At 43.2% G+C, this 25,175-nt stretch overlaps 1 protein-coding gene across 1 annotated transcript; it reads left to right on the top strand.

Moving 5' to 3' along the window:
- The first annotated feature begins 1,617 nt into the window (after window positions 1-1,617).
- Window positions 1,618-23,676, top strand: ugl (ureidoglycolate lyase). Its single transcript, XM_084908691.1, has 16 exons — window positions 1,618-1,670; window positions 2,458-2,497; window positions 3,646-3,770; window positions 3,843-4,061; window positions 4,699-4,789; window positions 5,441-5,517; window positions 5,696-5,806; window positions 5,892-5,951; window positions 6,676-6,832; window positions 9,011-9,209; window positions 13,798-13,876; window positions 13,969-14,061; window positions 14,531-14,603; window positions 14,709-14,776; window positions 17,429-17,553; window positions 22,219-23,676. The coding sequence occupies exons 3-16, from the start codon at window positions 3,654-3,656 to the stop codon at window positions 22,382-22,384; spliced, it is 1,635 nt and encodes a 544-aa protein (XP_084764817.1). The 5' UTR covers window positions 1,618-1,670; window positions 2,458-2,497; window positions 3,646-3,653; the 3' UTR covers window positions 22,385-23,676.
- Window positions 23,677-25,175: the final 1,499 nt, after the last annotated feature.

Here is a 25,175-nt window from a genome sequence, read left to right on the forward strand (position 1 = left end):
GCAAGGGAAGCATCTCAGAGCAGCCTTCTGCCCTCGGTGTCAGACCGCTTCGAAGAACCAGCTTCCCCTGCAGCCTTTTATTTCTGTGACACACAGGCTGGATCCCAATTCAGGGTCTGCAGCCTCAAGGGCCGCGTACTCAAAGACCACTAAGGCCGGAAGTGCGAGGCTTGTGAGATGGGACGGTCTAGCCTCCGTCGCGCTGCCCAGGTTGCCTAGCAACCATGATACTAACAGCTGGAAACGTTTCATACAGCTTTGTTTGACAGAAATGAAGGAGAACACATTTTGTACATTTGTTTCTACACGAGCTTTGATTTGATGAGTATCTGAGGCTGAGACCACAGGACTGTGAAACATGATTGTTGGGCTTCATTTCTGTGCTGAACAGTCATTTAAGATTAGTTAGTAAATAACAATTAGCTCATGTTGTTCATGAGACTAAAGTCAGTGTAAATATGATATGGCCAATATTATAGTTATCATATTAATCATTATTAGTCATTACAGCAGTGAACTTGAACTCTGTGTCAAACACTGAGCTTCAGTAAAGATTCAAGTTGCATTTATTTTCCTACCACCTTAAATCTTCACTCAAAGACAAGTATCTTTGACAGTGTATATACAGATGTATTATATATGAGACAAATATTGTTCTTTTAATATGTTGGTACTAAATTTGGCTCAATGCTTACATATATGTGTAAAAAGCAAATGTACGAGCTGTGATAACTGTGTCTGATAGAATGAAGAGTCGACTGATATATGAAATATTCCTTTATTGGGTGAGAAAATCAGACCATGTCATAACTGCTTTAAGTCACACAGAATAGATATCAGAGCCTTAAACAGGCTGACTTCTGCTAAATGGGTCAAACTGGGCAGAAAGTCTACAAACACATAACATCCTTATAGAATATGATGTAACACTATAGATCAACTTAGCTCAGAATATATAAAGCATATAAACAATTACAGCAATATGATGCAGTCCTTATTTAGTGTGTGCAAGGTGACGAGAGGAAATGGGGCAAACGTGAGAATGAAGAAAGGGCGAATGCATTACAACAAAATGAATATGAGGACACCCCTCTAACCCTACGTTATGGAAAAGGTGAGTGTTGTTTATGATGTGCTCCTTTTGTAAAACCTTATTTTCACCTTTTAATTGTGTGTTTTTGACATTGATGGTGCATCTGCTTTTCTTTTATGGTTCACCTCCCTTCCAGGCTGCTATTTGATTCAGACAAATGGGTTGATGTGTTTTGTGATTTGTATTGTATGTTTTCCCTGCGCACTTACTATAAGAAGAAAGGCATTTCCCCCAACTTACAGAGTGCCTCAGTACTGTCCAGCAAAAACAGATAACATCCAGGGAGTGTGAGTGTTGTTCTTTATACTTGACCCACTACATGCCAAACTCAAGAGTAACTGTCCAGTCTGTCCAGAAAAACCACAGTTTTGCTCATTACACCACATAAATAACATTGTTCATTTGAGCATGTGACTGAATAGCGTTTATTGTATGTTTGATTGGCTGCATGCTGAATTTCCACTTGTAGTTAAGGACTTTCAACTCTGAATACAAACAACTGTGCTGCTGTTTAACTAGTCGTCAAAGCACAAAGTCCACGTCTGTGGAGTCAGCAGAGGACCGTCACTGCACGTCTGTGAGTACTCCTTTATTCTGCAGCTAAACACACATGCACCGTCCTGAATGTAGCTTTATGAGCAAAACAGCTGCAGCGATGAAGAGATGTTCTTATGGAGTTTGAACAGTTTCATGAGATGTTGTGCAGCAGCTGTATCTTGGTGCAGTATTTCCAGCTGGGATTACTGTGCAGCCTACAGCACAGTAATCCAAAGTGTCTATTTTTGAGATGAAATTATTATTTTTCTCAGAACTGCATAGTGTGTAAAATATTGTGTTATTATTTCATCAACAAAAATGAAGCCAAAATCAAATAACAGTGTGTGAGAAACTTGTTATGGTGCTGGTCCTTTACCCTCTTCTACCATTTAACCTTTACTGTTTTAGTTGTGTTTATTATTGTATGTTTCTGCTTAATTAGTTCTTTCTTCTGGTCATTTTGAGTGTTTTATTTTAGCTTTTTCCCCTCACGATTTTATGCTTGGTTTTAATTCTGTCTCCTTATATAACTAATTATTGCTAATTGTTTTAGTTAATTCCCAGAGGTTCAGTCTTCCTGTCCTACTGTCTTCTGTGTGTTGTTAATTCTCTGTTTCCGTTTCTCTTTTTGTTACTTCCTGATTTATTTTGGTAGCTTCTGTCTCATTTGTCTTCTTGGATTAATTCCAGCAGCATCTCATTATTCTGGTTTACCTCATATGTACATTTACAGCCTCAGTCCTCCCTTTCTTCTCGTGTTGTAATGTTATACTGTTTGTATCTTTTCTGTCAGTCAAAAGATTTCGTTTGCTGTTCTCTTTTCACAGACTCAGAGTTTCGGGAACTTTGCATTCAGCCAAAACAAAGGTTTGTGTTTAGTTTACAACTGTCTGCTGGTGATGGTCTTATCTTATCTTTCTCTAAATAAAATCCACGTGAATAATGAACATTATGAACAGCTGCAGAGCTTCAAACTGAAATGTTGACAAACCCTGTTTGGTCTTTTTCTGGTCGTACGGCCGTGGACTTTGATAGCATGTTAAACGAGTCTCAGATGTAACTCTTTTTGTTGCTGTTTTTTGGCTTTTGCTGCAATTCCATGGAGACATTTTTTGATTTTATAGAGGTTGTCACACTTAACGATAATTCATTCATCAACTGGATTTGATAAGCAGGACCTGGCTGCTACTTTCATTACTTTTCATCAAACGTTTTTTGAATTCTTCACCTGACCGTGCAGCAAAGATCCACCTGGTGCTCCTGCCCCACACAAATGTGTGACTGTGACTGTGCCGCTGTACAAGCAGTCAAAGGTGGAGCTGTTGGTGAGGAAGGAGAATCTACAGAGCCTGATGAACCAAGAGATAAAGCACAAACATGATATGGTCTCAGCAAATTAACGTGACAAACGTTTTTTCCTGCGGTCTGGAGAAATATTTGATCATTCTGCTCTGACATTTGCTGTTTCACAGTATTTGGCCCGGAGACTCTCATACAGTGTTCCTACAACTGGCAAAAACAAACCAGGACCTGGTCACCATCATTAAACTGCTGCTTCATTGAAATATTTCTTCCTGACCTGAAACCTTTCCAGGTTCTGTTTTGAGTGCCTGCCACATAGTTTGTGCCAGAAACCATTAACATAATCTATGAAATTCACAGGTAGTTCATCTGAGACCACTGATTCTGCAGCACTGCTAAAGGTCCTCATGCCTTTGACCAAAGACCAAGTAATTAGGGTTAAACCTCGTGCTCTGCCAACAGAAGCCATCGTAAACCTTGCTTGCAGTCACCTTTCATTTCTGTGCCACCTTGTGGAGCCCACATATGAACCAGTACATCCCTCTACAGAAGATATACAGACGCTGCACTTCTAACTTCACTAAGCTGCACTCTGTCAAAAAGTACTTAGTAGCATCAGCACACTGTGCTTGAATTAGCTCTTGTTGGGAAACTGGGGGTAAAATCCCAGGGACGTTTCGAATGGTGATGAATACAAATCTTTTTGTCCACAGTGTCCAGTATGGAGCTGTGCCCTTCTCCTTTAGGCCTGGAAAAAGAATATGCAACTCTTTTTACCACTGACTCCCTCCACTTCCTGCATGAGCTGATTTCCACATTTGATGAGGAGGTGGACGAGGTAGGACAGCCAAAAAAACCTCTTTGTGAATAAACGAAGGACTTGTTTGAGTCAGGATGATTCTCTCTTCAGATTCTACAGCTGAGAGTGTCTAAAAAGGCCCAGCTGGATCTCACAGGTGATCTGCCAAGCTTCCTGGAAAGTACCAGACATATCAGGAGAGACCCAGACTGGAAGGTCCTTCCCGTCCCCTCAAGGCTCCAAAAGAGACATGTAGATATTGGAGACTTGGCACCCTGCGATACTGAGCACTTCATTAAAGCTCTTCTGTCACCAGCACAAGGCATACAGGTGCTACACAGGTGCAATAATGCAGCACGTAGAGCTAAAGGTTTAATGTTCACTGCTAAATGTTCCACACTGGGTTTGCTCATGTCAGTTTGTTTTTGGTGCAGAAATGTTGATTTGTTTCGTGTTAGTTTCAGCATTATTAACCTCACAATTCCAAAAAAGGCCAGACTTGTAAATACAAACAGCATGTAATGATTTGCTAATTTCATAAACCTGTTTTACTGACAACAGAACATATGAAATGTTTAAAACAACAGAATTTACCATCTGTACAGGATTATAGTTGCTCAACAGTCCTTGGTCTTCTTTGGTCACACATTAAGTGTTTTACATTGGTGAAATTTATTTATTTGGTTGTTTCAAACAGGTGAATAAAATGGGGAGGACTTAGCTGAACCAGAACCAAAACCCTCGCTAGATTAGTTTCCTCTTAGACCGTTTAATCTAATGTCTGCCAACCAGTTTTAACACTCTTCACCTCACAGCTGCACAATCAGGGTTTGTTAAAAAACTGAATTCTTAATATTGATTTTCTATAATCATGTCTGACATTGTTACTTAAATTTATATATTAATGTTGTTTCTTCTGAGTCATTGCTGACTTTTTTTCTTACGGAGCTCTTTTTGGTTTCTGCAGGTTGACTTTGATGATGGAAACTGCCCGACTTATTACAACCAGATCAAAGGCATTTACAATGTTTTTAAAGCAGTGCATAACCTGTTTCCCAGTAAGAGCTCTACTTCACCTTTATCTTCAGTTTACTCTGAGAGACACAGTCCGTACAATCTTAGTAAAAAGGAAGAATCATTATATTGCCAAAAGTCTTTACTCGTCTGCCTTCACATACATATGAACTTGAGTGACAGCCAGGCTTAATCCAGAGGGTTTAATATGATATCTGTCTACACTGTGCAGCTTTACCTCTTTTGGGAAGAACTTCTACAAGGTTTAGGAGTATATTTATGGGAATATTTTACCGTTCTTCCAAAAACACATTTGTGAGAAGGAGCAAATCTGAACGTGAAGTTTACAGGTCTGTAGCTACTGTCTATGCAGAAAGTCGGTGACTTCTGCACACTATGGGCCACATGACCCTGCTCTGTAATTTTACCTGGGCTACCACTTTGTTTCTGTTGTTCTCGTCCACTCCTACTTTGATATAATACTTGAATGTGGAATATTTAGCAGCAAGGAAATGTGTCCTTCATCCTCTCACTGTACCATGCTGGAATTCCCTGAGCTCCTGAGAGTAACCCATTAGGCTTGGACTTTTTTACATTCAAGTTGTAAATCCGTAGAAAAATCCTTTAAAAAAGCTGTGTTTTTATTTTTACCATGTTTTCTCATAAGCTATTCCTCTGGCGTCCTTCATCTGCAGATGCTCCACATATATCTCAGGCTCCCGTGCTGATGCTGCGTCCCCGTGCGTGGAATATGGTGGAGCACAACATGATGGTAGTATTGAATTTTCATCAGTTTGTTACAGTGGTTGTTTTGGTGGAAGCAATCGAATGTGGTCTGAATACATAGACATAAGGGGCACAAATTGACTGAAATAACAGAAGTGGCACTAAGGATCATATACATGAAAGGATTGGTGAGAAAAACAACACGTGTGCTTTTCTGTCGTCAGGTGGAGGGGAAAGAAGCTCCTGGCCCTCTCTTTGACTTTGGGCTCCTCATGTTTCACTGTGGAAAGGCACTGTTTGAACACAAGAGTGGACCCTTTTTCTACCTGTCAAAAGTAACACACGTGCAAACCTACATATGTTCAAACATGCTGATGATTTCATTTATCTGGGTTTGCACTGTTATCCTTTGTTCTGTAGGTGGAGGGCTACATGGAGGCCAGACTCTGGAACAAAATATTTGTTTGGACACAGCAGAAGGTTTGCATTATTTTTGGTGTTTATGTATAAACTTGTTTTTGTACTGTCTTGTGTTTCTGGCTTGTAGGGCCGCTGTGCACTGGCCCTACAAGCACTGACAGCAGCCTAACACCGGCCTGCCACCTACCTTCCCTGTGCTCTCATGCACCTTGTAGAAGAGAATTTAATGTGGAAGACGTGGTTGATAAAGACCGACAAACAAAAGAGAAAAAAAGATGGAGCTGAAAAGCTAAAAGCTCTTTTATCCTTTAACCTCAGGCCCTGTACAAGAGGCCGAGGTGAACTGAAGGCCGTGTGCAGCATCTTTGGTGTTTCTGGGACTTCTCTGGACAGATATCTCACATGTCATTCCTGGGATCTACTGAACCCCAGGAACTGTGTACCAAGTATATATATAACAAGTATATATAGGTATATATAATTATGTTGAATCTGAAAACACATCAGATCTCAAAGGGCAGGCTGTTAGTGCAACATACTCTTTGACTAACCAATGCACTCTCCTCTCCAGTAGCCTGGTGTAAACTGTCCAAAGCGTGATCCTTCTATTCTTTAGTCGCCTTTTTGAAACAGACATCACTCCAGTTCACCCAGTACACTGTCCCAGTGTTACAGAGACATGCTAGCCAGGACAGTCCCACAACATTTAGAGCCTAAAGGGACTGGATGCATTGACTGCTTCTATATACGTATCTGACTGAATCCATGTCTCACATGTGTCTAGCTGGGTCTTCCTCTGGGCAGCATCAAGGCCACAGTGCTGATTGAAAATGTGTTAGCAGCCTTTGAGATGGAGGAGATTCTCTATGAGCTGCAAGAGCATTCAGCAGGACTCAACTGTGGTATCTGGGATTACTCAGCCTCCTTTGTCAATAAGTTTGGTGAGTTGAAAATTCTAGATTGTAGTCTGTGAAAAATCTGGACCCACGCAGCGTTCAGGTGACTGTTTTCCGTTTCTTTTATTTAACACACAGAAATGTTTCTTTGTGGTTTGGCACCGAGGTCTTTTACAGGCAGTCAGCTTTGCATCTGACTCCACACACTGAGGTCTCTAGTCTCAGGTCCCTGGCGTTACTAAAAGGAAGGAGACCTCACAACACCTGCCTCATCAGCCTTTGCTGCACTGCCCCTTGAGCCCTCTGCACCACCCCTCCATGGCAGCAGAGCCAGAGACCACACCGCCTCACTGAGGCCGGGGCCGCATCCGGCCAAACCTAGACCCGTCAGTCAAAGGGCTGAGGGAACCGCCTAACCTCCTTTTTGGTCTTGGGATGGGGCAGGATCCAATGGCGGCCATGTCCTGCGCCTGTGGGTGCACCTGCACGCCTCACAAGTGGTAGCCCAAATGCCTGGGGCAGCTCCAGCACTGCAAACAACAGAGGGGCTATAGCACTCTCAATTGCATTCATCCTTGTGAATGAACTTATGGACTTTTGAGTCTTATTCAGCTGCTCCACCAGCCCGTCACTCTGAGGATGGTAGACGCTGGTCCGAACAGATTTAATGCCCCCTAATTTATACACCTCTTTTAGTGTGTGAGACATGAATGATGTGTGCTGGTCAGTCAGTATCTCTTTCAGGATGCCGGCCCGGGAGATGAACTGAAACAGTGCCTGCAGCACACTCTTTGCAGAAATGGTGTGCAGTGGCAATGCTTCTGGATATCGCGTTAATAATGCACCAGAGCTAATACAAAGTGATAGCCGCTTGCACTCTGGTGATGGCCCGATTAAGTCCATATCTAAGCGTTTAAATGGGATCGCCCTTAATCGTAGTGGGTGCAAAGGCGTTTTTGCAATGGCCGGCTGGCTAACCAACTGACATTCGGGGCTGGATGTGGGAGTGGGAAAGAACGGGTTTGGCAGCCGTGCGCTGGGTGGCTGTGAAACCCGTTCTTCCCCACTCTGCCAGCCGACTAGCTGGCTGCCCCACTCTGCTCCTTCTGCCATGGCTGCCAGGTGGACAGCCAGGGTGAGCGCAGCCTCCAGGCTCGCTGACCAATGGCAGTGGAACCGGGCAGCCTCTCCACGAACTGCTCGACCTTTGCCAACACATGGGCCTCACCCTCTGATGGCTCAGGCTGCAGCCACCTCATCACATCATGCAATTTCCAGGCCCACGTGAATGGCCGGTCCTCCCCCTTCATCTGGCTGGCCCAGAACCACCAGCAATGATCTTCCAGGCGATCCAGCACAGCCGGACAGATGTCCCAGAAGTTACCTCGTGAGGCTGGTGGCAGGCGGTGTCGTCTGGTCCTCCCCTGACAACAGCGGCAGCAGCCGCGGTGCACCACTCTGCTGCAGGCCACTGGCACACCTCCCCTGTGGCCCAGAATGCCTTCAGGAAAACCTGTGGGTCATCACCTTTCCCCATCCAGTGCACAGTCACCTCCAGAGGAAGGGGGGGCAGCAACGGGGTCACCCTGACCAGCCGCTCCAGCACCTGCTTGTCCAGCTGATCCTTCTGGGCAGCTGCCTGCTCGCGTTGCATGGCCACTATCTCTGCCAGCATCTGGGCCAGCAACTAAATCGGCTGCGCGGGCGGCGTGGCCTGAGGGTCGGACTGTGAAAAATCTGGACACACAGAAATGTTTCTTTGTGGTTTGGCACGAGGCCTTTTCCACACAGTCAGCTTTGCAGCTGACTCCATATTCCAAAGTCTCTCGTCTCAGGTCCCCTGCACCACCCCTCCACTGCAGCAGAGCTAGAGACCACACTCCCGACACACCCCTGTCATTTTAGGTTTTTTCCTTCATTTCTGCACCAATTCTTGTGAAACCACAGATCTTCTACTGAAATTCAGCTGATTTCCATATTGATATTAAAGCCATAGTACTTCAGATAATATTATAATTTTGATGTTATGTTTCCAATCTAAATCTGACTACAAAATAATATTTTAGATTTCCTTTTAGTCAATATTCCTGGGACTTAAGAGTTAAACCGCAGCCTAGTGGAAACTTTAGTAACTCTTAACAGTCCAGCAACTTTTCACAGTACATGAAGTGTACAACAAAGGACATGATCAAAAAGTCAAACTGAATTGAAGAAGTTCTCCAGGTCATCGACCAGCCTTCCTGTTGCCTGACCGCCATAAATACGTGAACATGGAGAAGCATTTTCTGCGCAGCTACATGGATCTGTTGGTTAAGACGTGTCATCGGCGAGGAGCATTGGCCACTGGAGGCATGGCTGCCCTGCTGCTGCCTGAAGACCCACTCAGTGACACCTATAGGAGAGTGTTGGCTTCTGTCACAAGGTAGAAATATCTCCCATTAGATACATGCATGCTCATAGCCTGAACATGCAGGCTTGTACATAGACTGTATGTGAAAAAGTGTTTTTCAGTTTCTAAATAAACGTGTTTATTATTTAGGGGAAAAAAAAAATCAATCCTACATGGCCCTGTGTAAAAAAAAAAAAAGATCCCCCCCGTGTTGTACAGAACACTTGCCCCAGCTAAGGTCACTGTTCATGACTCCACCATAAGAAAGAGCAAAACTGGCCTGCATGGCAGATTTCTAAGACGAAGACCACAGCTGAGCAAAAGGAACATAAAGGCTCGTCTCAGTTCTGCCAGGAAACATTCTGATGATCCCCAAGACGTCTGGGAACATACTCTGTGGACTGACGAGACAAAAGTTAACTTTTTGGTAGTTGCGTGTCCCGTGACATCTGGCGTAACTGTAACAGAGCATTTCAGAAAAGGAACACCATAGCAACAGTAAAATATGGTGGTGGTGGTGGTAGTATGATGGTCTGGGGCTGTGGCTTGCTGTGGTAAATGGAGCCATGAATTCTGCTGTCTACCAAAACATCCTGAAGGAGAATGCCCGGCCATCTGTTTGTGACTTCAACTTAAAGTGCAGTTGGTCCTGCAGCAAGAGAACGATCCACCTCTGAATGGCTCAAGGAAAACAAAATAAAGACTTTGGTGTGGCCTAGTCAAAGTCCTGACCTGAATCCAATTGATATGCTTAGGTTATATGACCTTAAAAAGGTGGTTCATGCTTGAAAACCCTCCAATGTGGCTGAAATACAACAATTTTATGAAGACGAGTGGGCCAGAATTCCTCCAGTGCGCTATGAAAGACTCATAGCCGGTGTTGGGGAGTAGCAGAGTACATGTACCGCCGTTACGTAGTTAAAATACAAACTATGAGTAACTGTATTCCGTTACAGTTACCGTTTAAAAAGGTGGTATTTAGAATACAGTTACTTTGCTGAAATAAATGGATTACACGGCGGTCTTTTCCTGTTTCATATGTTCAGCTATGCCCTCTCTATTATGGGTTTCCATACCCCAAACAAAACACTCATTAAGAGGCTCTAATGTCTGTGTCTCAATCTCGCCGCCCATGTCACCCCTACTTGCGGCCCGCATAATGACGTGAAGAAATATGTTAAAGAATTATTCACAAAAATGATTTCATATGAAGGCAATAGCAGAGTGTTACAGGCATCGCCCTGATGCATGTAGCCTGATGGGCAGTGTAGTCCGTGCTGCAGGGAGAATGGACTGTCATACCCGTGATGTGTCTGTGAGCGAGGAGGGAGAAAAAGGAAAAGTACGAGCTGTCACCGGGCAGAAACGGGAGCTCGAAGCATGTAAATATAATAATAACCACTGCAGCCAAACAGAGAGCCTGACGAGCCCAGCTGTAAGTAAGCTATTAAGACTCGACTGTACACTGTGTTCGTGTTTTCCTCCGAAACAATAAGTCCCGTTGGAGCAGCCTTTCAACGCCTCTCTCTGTCTCTCGCTAGCAATCAAAGTCGACCCAGACAACAAAGTAAAGCTAGTTTTCAGCTACGAGCCCGACACGAACCCGACGTATTAGCCAGAGGTCCCTTTACTACGGCTCGGAGCCTTTATATACCTATTCACACAGGGACATGTAGGTTTGGACTCATCCCCTTAAAAATAAACACATAGTTCTTGCGTGTTATCTTTGTCTAATATTTAAATTTGTTTGATCCACACAGCGTCAAAAGTATACATAAAGCATCAAAACTATATGCACCCCCACTAATATTTGATTAGAAATGACAAATTACTCCTTGACTAGATGCTTTTTTTTTAGCCATCAACAAGCTCCTGGCATTATTTTTGCTAGATATCTGACCATTCTCCTTGGCAGAACTGGTAGAGTTTAAATTATTTGGTTTCCTGGTTTATAAGGATAAGCGTAGTCTACACATTTTCAGTAGTGTTGAAGTTGGGGCTTTGGGAAGGCCAATCCAGAAGTGTACAGTCCATTTCTAAAACTGCAGATTCCAGGATCATCAATTGAAACAACTGTACATAAAAATACATTTTTGGGGTGTGTCCCCTGTCTGAAAGAAGACCCAAACTGCCACCCTTATATGAGAGAAAATGTGTTAGGATGTTCAGGAACAACCCAGGAACCACCAAGCTTACCTAGAACTGAAACACCAGTGTCACTGAAACACAGTGAAGAAAGTTTTACACCAACATGGACTGAAAAGGTGTCGACCAAGAAAGAAGCCTCTGCTCCAAAATCGGCTGCTTCAAGTCAGCTGAAATTTGCAGCTATCCACATGGAAAAGCCAAATGGCTTCTGGTGAACCATATTATGGTCGTTGCTCTTTTAGCCACAATGAGGAGAAGACGAAGTGGGCTAGCTTCACTAGGGTTAGGTTTAGCTTTCAAACCTAAGAATACTGCACCAGCTGCCAAGTATAGTGGCAGCACAATCATGCTCTGAGACTGTTTTGCTGACAGTGGTACTGGTGCACAGTGGATAGAATAATGAATAAAACAGTTTTCACTCTGAATTCTTCCGTTTCACCTTAATCCAACAGCTGACAGTCAAAACTTGGAAATAACCGGGCGGTCCAATAGAACAATTTACTCATCTACACATCCGAACTGTGATGGGAACGGACAAAGCAGGCTAACATTAAGCTTGTGGAATGGCCTTCCCAATGCACCCACCTAGGCCTCATTGAAAATTTATGAACTATGCTTATTAGTCAAATATGAAGCTAGAAATACACCAGAAGCTTGTGGATGGCTGCCAAAAGCTTCTGTTGAAGTACAACTTGCTAAAGCTTCTGACACTCTGAGCCTCTGTGGATTTTTTTCAGTACATGTCATAAGCAGGGTTGGGTCTGTCATGCTTGGTGCTGTGGCAGGCAGGATGCAGAGGGATGAACTTAAAGAAGCAGCTTTATTGTGCTGTGCAAAAGACACTCAAAAAATAAACTCACGAAAAACAAACTAGAAACTGGAAACTAAAAACTAACACTTGGAACAGGGAGTCATGAGGGGAAACCAGAAACATGGAGAAACTCACAGCACATGGGTGTGGGAAGTGGAAAACACAGGGCGTAAATAGACAGAGAAGTAGCTGCCAGTGGCAGTGTCATGGTTGGTGGTCGACCACGTGGTCAACGGTACTTCACAGGGGCCCGGCAGAGGTGACGAACCTTCTCAGGGGACTCACCCATCCAGCTCTGGTTTCTCTGGTCAGGCCTGCACAGGACTTGCAACAGGCTCCGGTGATGGGTGTCCTCCATGCTCAGGCAGCGAGGGACCGCCTGCCTTGACCTCTGCAGCAGGTGGTGGCATGAAGGCTGCAGGTGGCTGGACAGGCTCGGCTGATTCTCCAGCTGGCAAGGCTTTGATCAGTGGTTGTTCATCGATGGGCATGCCAATTTGCATATTAATGATCAAGGAACTGACCTCACGGCCCATCGTTCATTCAGTGGGCTGGTTTCAGTCATTGTGCAAAAGTACTGTTTATAAGATTGGGCAAACCTGCAGTCAGCTGAGACTGAAGAAGTCACTTGGATGAGTGATGAAACACTTCTCCCACTGAAAACATCCAGATGAACAGAACCAACCTTTTGGGATAAACATACAACATAAATACACAAGAGGGTGATGAGGGAGAGGAAGAAGAAACATACGGGGAACACAGCTGAGGCAAATACACATAATGACAAGAGAGGAGGAAGCAAAACTGAGCACACTGAACATAGGATGTGACACTGCCAAACAAACAGGAAACACTAAGACACAGATTAAAAATACCAGTCAACATATACTGGTCAAATACACAGCTAGACACAGGCTGGGAGGAAGGAACAGGGGAAAAGACAGAAAAACCCACCCGACCTGTTCCAGACCCTGACAGGATCCAGACCTCGACTTCTCCTTTGATTATGTACTGTAGTTAAGGTCTTCAAGTCCTCACAACCCTCTGAAATCACCTTGATGCAAACTCAACCACTCAAGTAAGGAAATCTCAGAAAGTCGATCCCATTTTAATCCCCCATGGATTAAAATCCCAGTCATTTCATATCCCAATGAACAGAGCCCACTTTGTGAGATTTCCTTACCTGGATAATTGAGCATGCATCAAGTGAAATTGTAAAAGTCCCCTGGATGAGTGACAGATGTTTCTCCCACAGAAAATAATACTTCCAGATGAACAGAATCAACTTCCTGGGATTCTGAAATTGTTCCAGAATTTGTAGATGGTGTTTTTTTATAGATTGGTGAACCTACCCCCATCTTTACTTCTTTACTTCTCCAGCCAGTTAACCTGTGACTAAAATATGGGTTTCTGAGATTAGCAAATAGCATTTTATTTTTATTTACATTTTACAGTGTGTGTTTGTGTGTGAGTGTGCGCACATGTGGATAAGTGTGTGTGTATAACGTCTGTATTTGGTATATATGCATTTTATTAAACTCAAGAAATGTTCATTATTGCTTTCCCCCACAGGTTATAGCATATGAAAATATGACAATACATACAATCTGAATACATATTCAATGATGTCCGCTGATCCAGTTGTGTTTTTCCACCTTTCAGGTTGAAGTTATTAGAGATTACTGCAGGTGTGGATGGTTTCATGGTATATGACCTAAATTTGGTTGAGCCCATGCAGAAAGTGAGTGCTGAGACATATAAAGCTTTATATGCATATGAAGTTACAGTGATTGGCATATGTGAAAGTGTGTGGCAATTCTTCATCTTTTCCAGCTCTTCAAGGTCCACACTGAAGGAGATAACCAGCTTGACCAGCTCCGAAATGACGTGACTGTATTTCCTGAAGACTTGCTATCCATGCCTTCAGTTAGTGGTTGCTCTTAGTGAACTGCAGAACACACCTCAATAAACTTTTAACAGTAATATTACAGTTAGCATTAAATTTAATTGATTGAAATACATCAGATTTTAGTGTGGGTAGGAAAACTTCATCAAACAGGAAGAGGGAGGCTTTCACATCTTGATGATGTTAGGCATGAGTGAAAACATCCACTATACCAGATGCATACGATATAGTTTTTTAATAATCTGTCCACAGAATAACCTGTTTGCCTCATTTATTTTAAATGATGAATCAAACATTGTGTTCTTTTCCTAAAGATATTTAATTATTTCATGTTTTGATGGTAAAGTGCACTGTATAACATAAAAGTCAAATCAAAAATCTCTAAGGGAGATTTGCAAATGAGCTTGCATCTATTTCACTGAGCTTGATAGTACGACAACTTTATATGAAAGTGTAAAATAAAGTTTTGGTGTGCTGTATTCTTCGTAGGGAGGAGTCACGCTTAATGGTTTGAAGTATAACATTGCAGTTGGTGTGCTCTTTATTAATGCTTGGCTATCAGGTTTGTACTTTTATATTATCCATGGAAAAATGCTTATATGCATTAAATGCTATATACATACATATATGTATGTGTTGGCTGTTGATACCATTTTGTGTTTCTAAGGTAAAGGCCACTTCTTCTACAAAGGCCAGGTTGAAGATTCTGCCACAGCAGAAATTTCTAGATCGCAGGTGAGTTTTCAAAGCGAGCACCACAGAGCATATGTTGCTGAGATTCATGTAGAGCTTGATCTACACCCACAAGTAATTAGTATTTAGGATATATTTAAATGTTTTTGACAATGTTGTTTGGGAAACAAGCACATTTCTTTTTTAAATTTGCTCTAATAGATACATATTTAACACAGTGACTGAGATGCACCCTGTAATTTGTTTGTTTGTTTGTTTTTCATTCAGTGTCATGTGGTATGCTTCTTTCTCCTTTTGGCGGCATTTCTTTTAAAGTATCACTGAATAGGTTTTGCTTGTGGGTTAATTACTTCATGTACAGTCAGTGTTGGGAAGGTTACTTTTAGAAAAAGTAGTTTGTAACATATTCCATGAAGTTACTTAATGTGAGTAACATATTCTGAATACTTTGGATTACTTGATATATTGTCATGCCTTTTACAACTACATGAATGTCCTATTGCTGTGTGATTTATTACTATTACTGAAGGCTACCTGCAACCAAGCTAACATTGTTAGCTGAGGTTAGTTCATCGACTGCAGACTGTTAGACTTGATGGAGTAACAGTAGGGGGGACATTAGGTAAGGCTGCACTTTTTCCAGCGATCTCATATAGAAAACTGTTTCTGTATCAGTAATATGTTTTCTTTCTGTCTGCTTTCAGAACTGCACATGATTATTTGCAGCTAGCAGGTTGTAATGCAGCGTTCAATAATAGTAATAAATCACACAGCAGTAGTACATCCGAGATACTGAAGTGGCACATAACCCAGGTAGCTACCACAACTAAAACAAGCTAGCTGCAGTAGGCTAATGTTAGTTTTTTTTTTTTTAAAAAGAACGTACTTCCAGATGTTTCTTCAGGTTGGAGTCTTTTGACGCTGAGAGCAGCTTGGTTGCTGGCAAACAGAGTTTGCATTGCACAGTCAGATTTCATCCCTTTCTTCTTTAAATGTGAAGTGTGTCGGAATTTCCAAGTAAGAAATGCATTCCTGCCCGTGCACTGCTGGCTCTGTTGTGCTGTGCTGGACATTGTTCTGGTGTTCCCCAGGGTTCTGTACTGGGCCCCAAACTATTTCTTATTTATAAAAATACATTTGTAAAGTATCTGATATATTAAAACTGGTTTTATTTTCAGATGACACAAATAGTTTTGTTCTGGGGTAATCTAATGGAACTGCTGGGTATAGTTTGACAGGAACAAACTATGTAAAACCAAAATGATGTTATTTGTAAATCCTCAATTAAAGTCAAAGTGCAGATTGATCTAGATTGTGTGGAAACTGAAAGAGTTCATTAACATAAGGTTCTTGGTGTAATACTGGATTACAAAATAAGCTGGAAATCTCATATAAAACGTTAACAGAACAACGTTTCAAGAAGCATTTCAATATTGAGTAAAGCAAAACACATTCTGGACCACAAATCACTCCACAGTCTTTACCGTTCACTGATTTCACTGTATTTGAATTACTGGGCACTCAGGTCTGGGTGGAAGTTTTTCTCAAATTTCAGCTGTAAGATTCTGGCACTCATTAGTTGTTTCAAAGAGCAAATGTTCTTTGGCCAGTTTTTAGAAGGGCTGATTGAGAGGTGGAAAGACTGTCACATACAGCTGCTCCATCTTCATCTCTTACACATGAATGCCTTTGACCTCAAACTGCTCCTGTTAACTCCAACTCCTTTAGGCACACAGCTGTGGCTCCACTGTAGATGTACCTGTTTGAGGACGGAGATTTAGGCAGTGGGGCAAGATTACCAGCAACAGCACCCAGTTGAATTCCCTCTACAGGAGCTTGCTTACCAAACAACACCTTTCATCCAGCTTTGTGCACAGAGCTCCTTCGGCTATTTGTTTTCTTGACATTTAAGGATACAGGCACATGAAGTTTGTTAAGTGTGTAAGATTATCTTCCTATCAAACTTAAACTCCATCTACTCTAGTGTCCCCTGGGCTAGGGGTAACCTAGTCCTACTATGAAATGTAACTCCCCACTCTCAAGTAAAGGACAGCAATGCAGAAAAATTCAGGATGCCAGACAGCAGTGTATTTGCTTCACAGGTGAGCAATGCCAAAACAACAAAGACTTGAATAACAAATCTTCAAAGTCCATAAGCAATAACCAAGAAAAAAAATATTTCAACAAAAAACACTTCTCACTGCTGCTAATCTGCTACCAGCTGTTCTGTATGTACTGTGGATACGTATTTACAAACATTATTTAACTGCTGCCTCTGTGTTGGGTGCAGAGATGCAAAGTGGCTGTCAGCTGGAGGTTAATAGACCGCAGTCCATCCAATCACGCAATCCACATCTACCAACTTCCACCCAATAGAAGTGGAAGCTAATCCGCAGTCTCCACCTGTGTCACAGCATACACATAGACATGCACTCGTGCACACCATGGAAGAGGGGAAACTGCGTGCACCTCCACACACTCTGTCAGTGCGCTCCAGGGCAGCTGTGGCTACAATGTAGCTGCCATCACCAGGGTGTGAATGTGTGGATGTAGTGTAAAGCGCTTTGGGGTCCTTAGGGACTAAGTAAAACGCTATACAAATGCAGGCCATTTACCATTTAATGGGAGGAGCCAACTTAACATGAGCCGTGATCATAGATCATAAGAACATGTTTTGCTTTGTGTGTTTGTCAGGTGTGGCAGTGGGTCCGTCATCAGACCCGGCTGGAGGACGATGGCAGGGTGGTGAGCAGGCAGCTGGTGACTGACCTCATCAAGGAGCTCATCATGGACCTCAGTCCCCACTGTGGCTCTGTTAGGTAAGCAAATGCACCCTCTTTGAAGAGGATATGGTTGGTGAGTGGTTCCAGTGACATCCTTCATTGAAGAATACAATATATATGTTTAATGCCTTCTTAATGTAAATAATAATTAATTTTTAATTGACTGATGGATCCTGTGTCCCAGGATATTTGCACCAACTTTTTTGATTAAATGAGAGTTTTCACCATAATCTCAGCATGGAGAAGATTTGTCAAATTATGCTACTAATGCTTTTAAATGTCACAGAAAATGTGGAAAAAATGGAAATGTGACAGATTTTTTTGGGATACCTTTCTATTGCTTCTTTTACTGCAGAAAGATTTAATGAAACCCGAGTTTGTCTTAGTCACATGATTTTTTTTCTGTCATCCAATAATTTTTGTTGAGCCATAATCAACAAATATGCAGTTTGTTTCAAGAGTGTTGGTCAGGGCTGTGCAGAGATGTTTGAAGGGGGGGTGCTCAAAGTTAAAAGGGGCACATAGAACCAGGCTGAATAGTCGTCTCGCTAGCTTGCGCTGCGCTAAGTGGATCTGCGCTCGACAGTGCAGCCTAGGTGGAGTAGTCGAACGAAGATCCACTGAGCTCTCAACACAGACAGCATCGTCAGAAGAAAAGTTGATAAAATAAATGTAAAATTTTGTATTGTTCGATACACATGCATACTGAACTGAAAGCACTGTATCGAACGGTTCAATACCGATACATGTATTGTTGCACCCCTAATATATATATATATATATATATATGCTTCGATACTCAACATCCACAATGACGGCGAAACAACTAGTAGCTCAGTGTTCCAACATTCGAAAGAAGGGACTGCTCTCACAGCTAGAGATTGACGAGGTACAACATAAATGCTACGGCAAGGGGGAGCCAGGACGCCAGGTCAGGAGGGAGATAACATCACCCCCACCCGAGATTGGGTACATAGCCCCAAGTGCGATAGGAGAAGGATCGTTGAGTGCGAGAGGAACTGACCTGAAAGATAGGATCATGGCCAAGCTAGAAACCTGGACCCCTCGTAGCCGGTTACCAAGACTAAGTGAAGTACCCTCAGAAGGTCTGCTAGATGACGTTAATGCAGCACTACGGACGATAGCTACAGCCACCATTACCGAGACTAACGAGCTGATCTACAATATGGCAGCAGTGATCAGTGAGATGCTTGGCTACAAGTTGAACAGCCACAAGGGGCAGTACCCTCCATGGAGAAGGAGGCTAGTGGCTAAGATCAAGGTAGCACGGAGGGAGGTTAGCCAACTATCGGAGTTGCAGAAAGGTGCAATGAAGAAGGTGCCTAAGAAGTACAGCAAGCTGTCCATACCTGAGACCTTGGAAACTGCCAAGCAACAACTCACAGCCTTGGCCAGCCGCTTGAAGAGGTACACCAGAGAGATAGAAGGCAGGACAATAAACCAGCTGTTCTCCACAGAACCAGCCAAGATGTACTCTCAGTGGCAAGGGAACAATATGAGAACAGCACCACCAAGGCTGGAGACAGAGCAATACTGGAAGAGCATATGGGAGAAGGGCGCAACCCATAACGGCAATGATCACTGGCTAGTGGATCTAAGAGCAGACCCACAGCAACCTCCCTGAACAGGGTCCAGTAACCATCACAGTGGCAAAACATCAGCTACTGGTAGACCGAGCAATCAGCCGAGACTGCAAGACCAGACTGACCAACCTGTGCACTGCCTGGATTGATTACAAGAAGGCCTATGACTCAATGCCCCACAGCTGGATCCTGGAATGCCTAGAACTGTACAAGATCAACAGGACCCTAAGAGGGTACTCAATGGGGATGTGGCGTACAACACTAGAGGCCAAACTCAAGCCCATAGCACAAGTAACCATCAAGTGCGGGATCTACCAAGGAGATGCTCTGTCCCCATTGCTGTTCTGCATAGGCCTGAATCCCCTCAGTGAGATCATTGACAAGACTGGCTACGGATACTGACTACGGAATGGAGCAGTAGTCAGCCACCTCCTGTACATGGATGACATCAAGCTGTAGGCGAAGAGTGAACAAGACATTGATTCACTGATCCACACCAGGATATACAGCAATGATATCGGAATGTTGTTTGGACTGGAGAAGTGTAGTCGGATGGAAACAAAGAGAGGGAAGGTAGTCAGAACGGAGGGGATCGAACTACCATAAGGCAACATTGCAGACATAGAGGACAGCTACAAGTACCTGGGGATCCCACAGGCAAATGGGAACCATGAAGAGGCCGCTAGGAAAGCTGCAACCACCAAGTACCTGCAGAGGGTCAGGCAAGTCCTGAGGAGTCAGCTGAATGGTAAGAGCAAGATCCGGGCTATCAACACCTACGCCCTGCCCGTGATCAGGTACCCGGCTGGGGTAATAGGCTGGCCAAAGGAGGAGATAGAAGCCACTGACATCAAGACAAGAAAGCTCCTGACCATGCATGGAAGGTTTCACCCCAAGTCCAGCACCCTGAGGCTGTACGCTAAGCGAAAGGAAGGAGGCCGGGGACTTGTGAGTATCAGCACCACAGTCCAGGATGAGACAACGAACATCCACAAACACATCACAAAGATGGCCCCAATCGACCGCGTGCTCAGTGAATACCTCAGGCAGCAGAAACCCAAGAAAGAGGAGGAAGGCAAGGAACCATCATGGAAGGACAGGCCCCTGCACGGTATGTACCAGGGGCAGATAGCGGAGGTGGCTGATATCCAGAAATCCTACCAGTGGCTGGTCAAAGCTGGACTGAAAGACAGCACAGAGGCACTAATCATGGCAGCACAGGAACAAGCTCTGAGCACAAGATCCATAGAGGCTGGGGTCTATCACACCAGGCAAGACCTGAGGTGCACGCTGTGTAAAGATGCCCCTGAGACAATCCAGCACATAACAGCAGGGTGCAAGATGCTAGCAGGCAGGGCATACATGGAACGCCATAACCAAGTGGCCGGCATAGTATACAGAAACATCTGTGTCGAGTATAACCTGGAAGTGGTCGAGTGGCCGAGGTCAAAATGGGAGACATCCCCTAGGATGGTGGAGAATGACCGAGCTATGATCCTGTGGGACTTCCAGATACAGGCGGACAAAATGGGGGTGGCTAACCAACCGGACATAGTGGTGGTAGACAAACAGAAGAAGACGTCCGTAGTGATAGATGCAGCGGTTCCCAATGACAGCAACATCAGAAAGAAGGAACACGAGAAGCTCGAGAAATACCAAGGGCTCAGAGAAGAGCTCGAAAAAATGTAGAGGGTGAAGGTAACAGTGGTCCCAGTGGTGATCGGAACACTAGGCACAGTGACTCCCAAACTAGGCGAGAGGCTCCAGCAGATCCAAGGAACAACATCCGAGATCTCTGCCCAGAAGAGCGCAGTCCAAGGAACAGCTAAGATACTACGCAGGACCCTCAAGCTCCCAGGCCTCTGGTAGAGGACCCAAGCTTCAAGGATTGACCGCCCGCGAGCGGGGAATTATATATATATATATCTGTCAAGATCTCTGTCTAAATAAATAAATAAATTTGGGTAAATTCCCAGTTGATTAAACATGCAACTATTTTTCAGTGTATTGATTGTGCATTTTATTGTGCAACAGCTTTTGCACGACAAAACTCGATGGGTCAGTTGAGCTGTGCACCAGCTGTATAAGCACTGACAGCAGCCCATTGGTTAATTTTCAAATTCATGATGCATGTATAACCTTTTAGAGTTTTCACTGAAACACCACATCCATGACACCTATAATTTCTGAACATCCTTAAATTGCTTATGATGCAAACTCACCTTTTAGTTTTTGTTTTGTTTTTGTTTTGTTTTTTGTTTGCTTTTTTACAGTTACTTTGACACATACCACCTTCCTAAGCATTGTTGTAGACCACGTACACCCTTTCATGGAAACAGTTCCAATAGTCCATTTGGCTTAGGAAGGTTCTTAACTGAGAGACACGACCTGAAAGTATCTGTGTGGCGACCATGATTAAAGTTCCAATTCTCCAAATACTAAGGAAAGGAGCTTCAGTGCTTTCTTTATTGCCTCCCTTAGCATAGGATGCACTAGACCAGGGGTGGGGAACTCCAGGCCTCGAGGGCCGGTGTCCTGCAGGTTTTAGATGTGTCCTTGATCCAACACAGCTGATTTAAATGGCTAAATTACCTTCTCAGCATCTCTTGATGTTCTCCAGAGGCTTGGTAATGAACTAATCATCTGATTCAGGTGTGTTTACCCAGGGTGAGATCGAAAACCTGCAGGTTTTGGTTTTCCTAAACATGCATGTTATAGCATATGTAAGATGATGTTTTCTTTTTCTTTTCTCGCTCTGATAAAATAGGGCGGCAGAGCAGGTCACCTAGCAGGTTGGTGGTTCGTTCCCCATCTGCATGCCAAATATCCTTGCACAAGACGCTAACACCAAGTTGCTCTCCGATGCATCCACCAGAATATGGATGTGTGTGAATTTCAGACAGAAAACACTTATACAAGTGCATTGAAAATGTCTGAATCTGTGAGTGGGTGCTTGATGCAAGTTGTGTGCTCAGAGCAGCAAAGCACTATATAAAAACCAACCCATTTACCATTTATCGTTGCAAGATAGCTGCAATATTTCTGCCAGAGGGCAGTCTGAATAAGCTATTTTCAGGATTTTATCTTTCTTTTTCAGACAGAGGTTACACACAGCAGCAAAAATGTTCCAGGAGGTGATCGCAAAGAGACATTTTCCAGACTTCATCACTACCTACCTGAACCAGGACCACACCTTCCTCAGCTCCCAGAACGCTGAACCCATGCAAGCTCTGGACAAAGACCTGAGGCGATCGAAACTGTGAAACTGTGGCACTATATAGCTCTGTGTGTGCTGGTGTGTTGGGGGGGCATAGATACATCTGACAGCTCAGATATTTAAACCCTACTTGGGACTGTCCTTTAATGGGTCACTGAACCACTATTGATTACCAGATGTTTCAGGTCAAACCATTATGAGCCATTGAGGTCATCAGATGCAAGATGTGAGTGGGGGTTGAGGCACCTGGGAAGGGATCTCTGTAGTGTAGGTGGCAGATGGTGTTATAAGCCCCCCTCTGTTTAAAGATGGCCGTTCATTAGCTTATCTAAGTTCTTTTGTTTATTAGATTCCCCTTGTGTTTTCAACCCCTGTGTTAAGTCTCCTTTGTCCTTTATGTGTTTCATGTCTGCATGTCTTGTGTTGTCAAGTTCATGTTGTCGTGTCTGCGTCTCATTATGTTTCCTGTTTTATTTTGAAGAGGTCCTGTGTTCCTGTGTTCAATGTGTTTAGTTTTACGTTTCTCCTGTAACGTCGATATGTGCATCTGTGTCAGCTGTTTCCCCATGTGTTCCCACTTCCCTCATTATCTTCCTGTGTGTATTTAGTCCGTGTGCTTTCAGTCTTTCCTTGTCTGATCGTCTGCAGTTTTTCCGGGCCATTCATGCTTTCAGGCTTCCATACCACATTGCAATGTTTAGAGTTTTTCTTGTCTGTTTTTCTATTCACCGGGGTTTTTCATGGTTCATGTTTCCTTTCTAGTTTACCCAGTTTAGGACATTGTTTAGTTTTGCATTGTGTTCACCATTTTATTTTTGTACCTTTTTCTGCCTTAATAAAAAGCTCATCTTCAGTTAAAGTTGAGTTGTAGTATGACCTCACCTGGGTCCACTCTTCACACTTCACACAGTTTGCCCCGGCAGACTGGACAAAGGAGGATTCCTCCTTCAATCCATCTGTCTTCTTGGTCCAAAATGCAGACAGTACAACTAAACAATAAAGGACATTCTTGGATGTCAATGTTCACATTTGGACTGACTGTAATTTGTTATTATCAGCACATCCTAAAAGCCTTTGTTAGGGTGCCTGGATCGTTGACCCAGTGTTTTTGTGTTGATGGATTTTTGAGTCTTGTTTAATCGTTATTGTTATGTTATCTAGTTGAGTTGATCTGTATTTCTAGTTGAGGTTGTTTGTTATTAGCTCTCGTCTCTGTGTCCTTCCCTCAGTGCTCCCCTGTGAAGTCTGTTGCCCTCTCTCTCCTCCCTCTGTTCCCTGTCTTTAGTCAGCCACAGTCTTAGTGTGTGTTTAATGTGTTTCTTGTTTTAGTCTCACAGTGTCTTGCCCTGTGTGTTCCATGTTCAGCTCTGTTTCCTCTATCTTGTGAGTTGATTTTGTCCTATATATTGCTATATTTATATAGCAGCAAATCACAATCCCTCACTGACCCTGATAACGATAAGTGGAAGAGGATGGATTGGATTTATTGAACAGGCCCCGCTAGTTTAGAGACTTATTCCTCATGAAGAACGAAACCAAGACAGAACATCTTCAACCGCTCTTTAACTCGCTAACGAGGGAAGCCTTGGTCAGAACCAGGCAGTGGAGCAATGCTCCTCACCTGTCTCTAGCCCAAATCCTTCAAAGAGCAGCTTCCTCGCAGCTGTTTATTGACATGACAGTTACAATACACAATAGTTTACACACGCACCTCCCCTTGTAAAACCCCCCAATGGTTCTAAGACAAGGCACTGTGTGTGTGTGTGTGTGTGTGTGTGTGTGTGTGTCCTCCTGCTCACCAAAAGGATCATAAAAGCAGGAAGCTTACAACACAAGAAACAGATCTTTCAGATAGGATGTATCTACAATAAAACCTCCCCCAGCACCAGAGTAGCTGGAGAGGTCAATTGTCTTTCAATGCGTTTTTTTCCCCATGTCAAAATCAAGTGTGGCTGTTCTGGCCCCATGTCAAAGGACCATCAGTGTGAAACATTTAGAATGACTGCAGTATAGACTGAAGTCGTTTCTTCATTAATCTGAACTGGAACGATCTTAGAAGGTGGTAACTGTGCACCACTGTACTGAAATAAATACTGAATAACCAACGGAGTTGTGACATTTTAGTAATGTGTGCATACATGTGCTGTAATACTGACTACTATTATAATGATCTCGTGTTTAAAGCTAAAGAACACCTACCTGCCTTTAGTCTTCATAAGTGTTTTAGTTTTATGTGATTAGATTTATATGATCTGCTCATCATATGATGAGATATGAGTTGGTGTCTCTGGTCTCTGATGAAAATGTCAGAATGCAGATCATTCAGATCCTTGGGAAAAATGCACCTGATATTGAGTCAAAGATGGAGGAAGCTGTGAGTCTGTTGGAGTTGAGAATAATATGGACAGCATGAAAAGACATCCTTCTGTTGGTGAAAAAGAGATTAGGCATTAAAGAAAGGATCATCATCATCATCATCAACTTTATTTATAAAGCACTTTAAAACAACCACAGCTGACACAAAGTGCTGTACATTGGAACTGTAAAATAAAATTACATGAGGTATAAATAAAAAACAAATAAAAGAAGAGTGAAATCATCAATTAAATAACTACTTCAATTAAAAGAGAAAACTAAGTCTCACTGAGGTTAAAAGCCAAGGAATAAAAGTGGGTTTTAAGACGTGATTTAAAAGTGAACAGTGAAGGGGCCTCTCTAACATGCATGGGCAAATTATTCCATAATTTTGGAGCCACAATAGAGAAGGCCCTGTCCCCTCTGAGCTTCCTCCTGGATCTCGGTACCTCCAGGAGCAGCTGGTCAGCTGACCTGAGAGA

Source organism: Perissodus microlepis, chromosome 2 (genome assembly GCF_051167445.1).
Source record: "Perissodus microlepis isolate ML-2025 ecotype Zambia chromosome 2, ASM5116744v1, whole genome shotgun sequence".
In the NCBI taxonomy this organism is placed as follows: Eukaryota; Metazoa; Chordata; class Actinopteri; order Cichliformes; family Cichlidae; genus Perissodus; species Perissodus microlepis.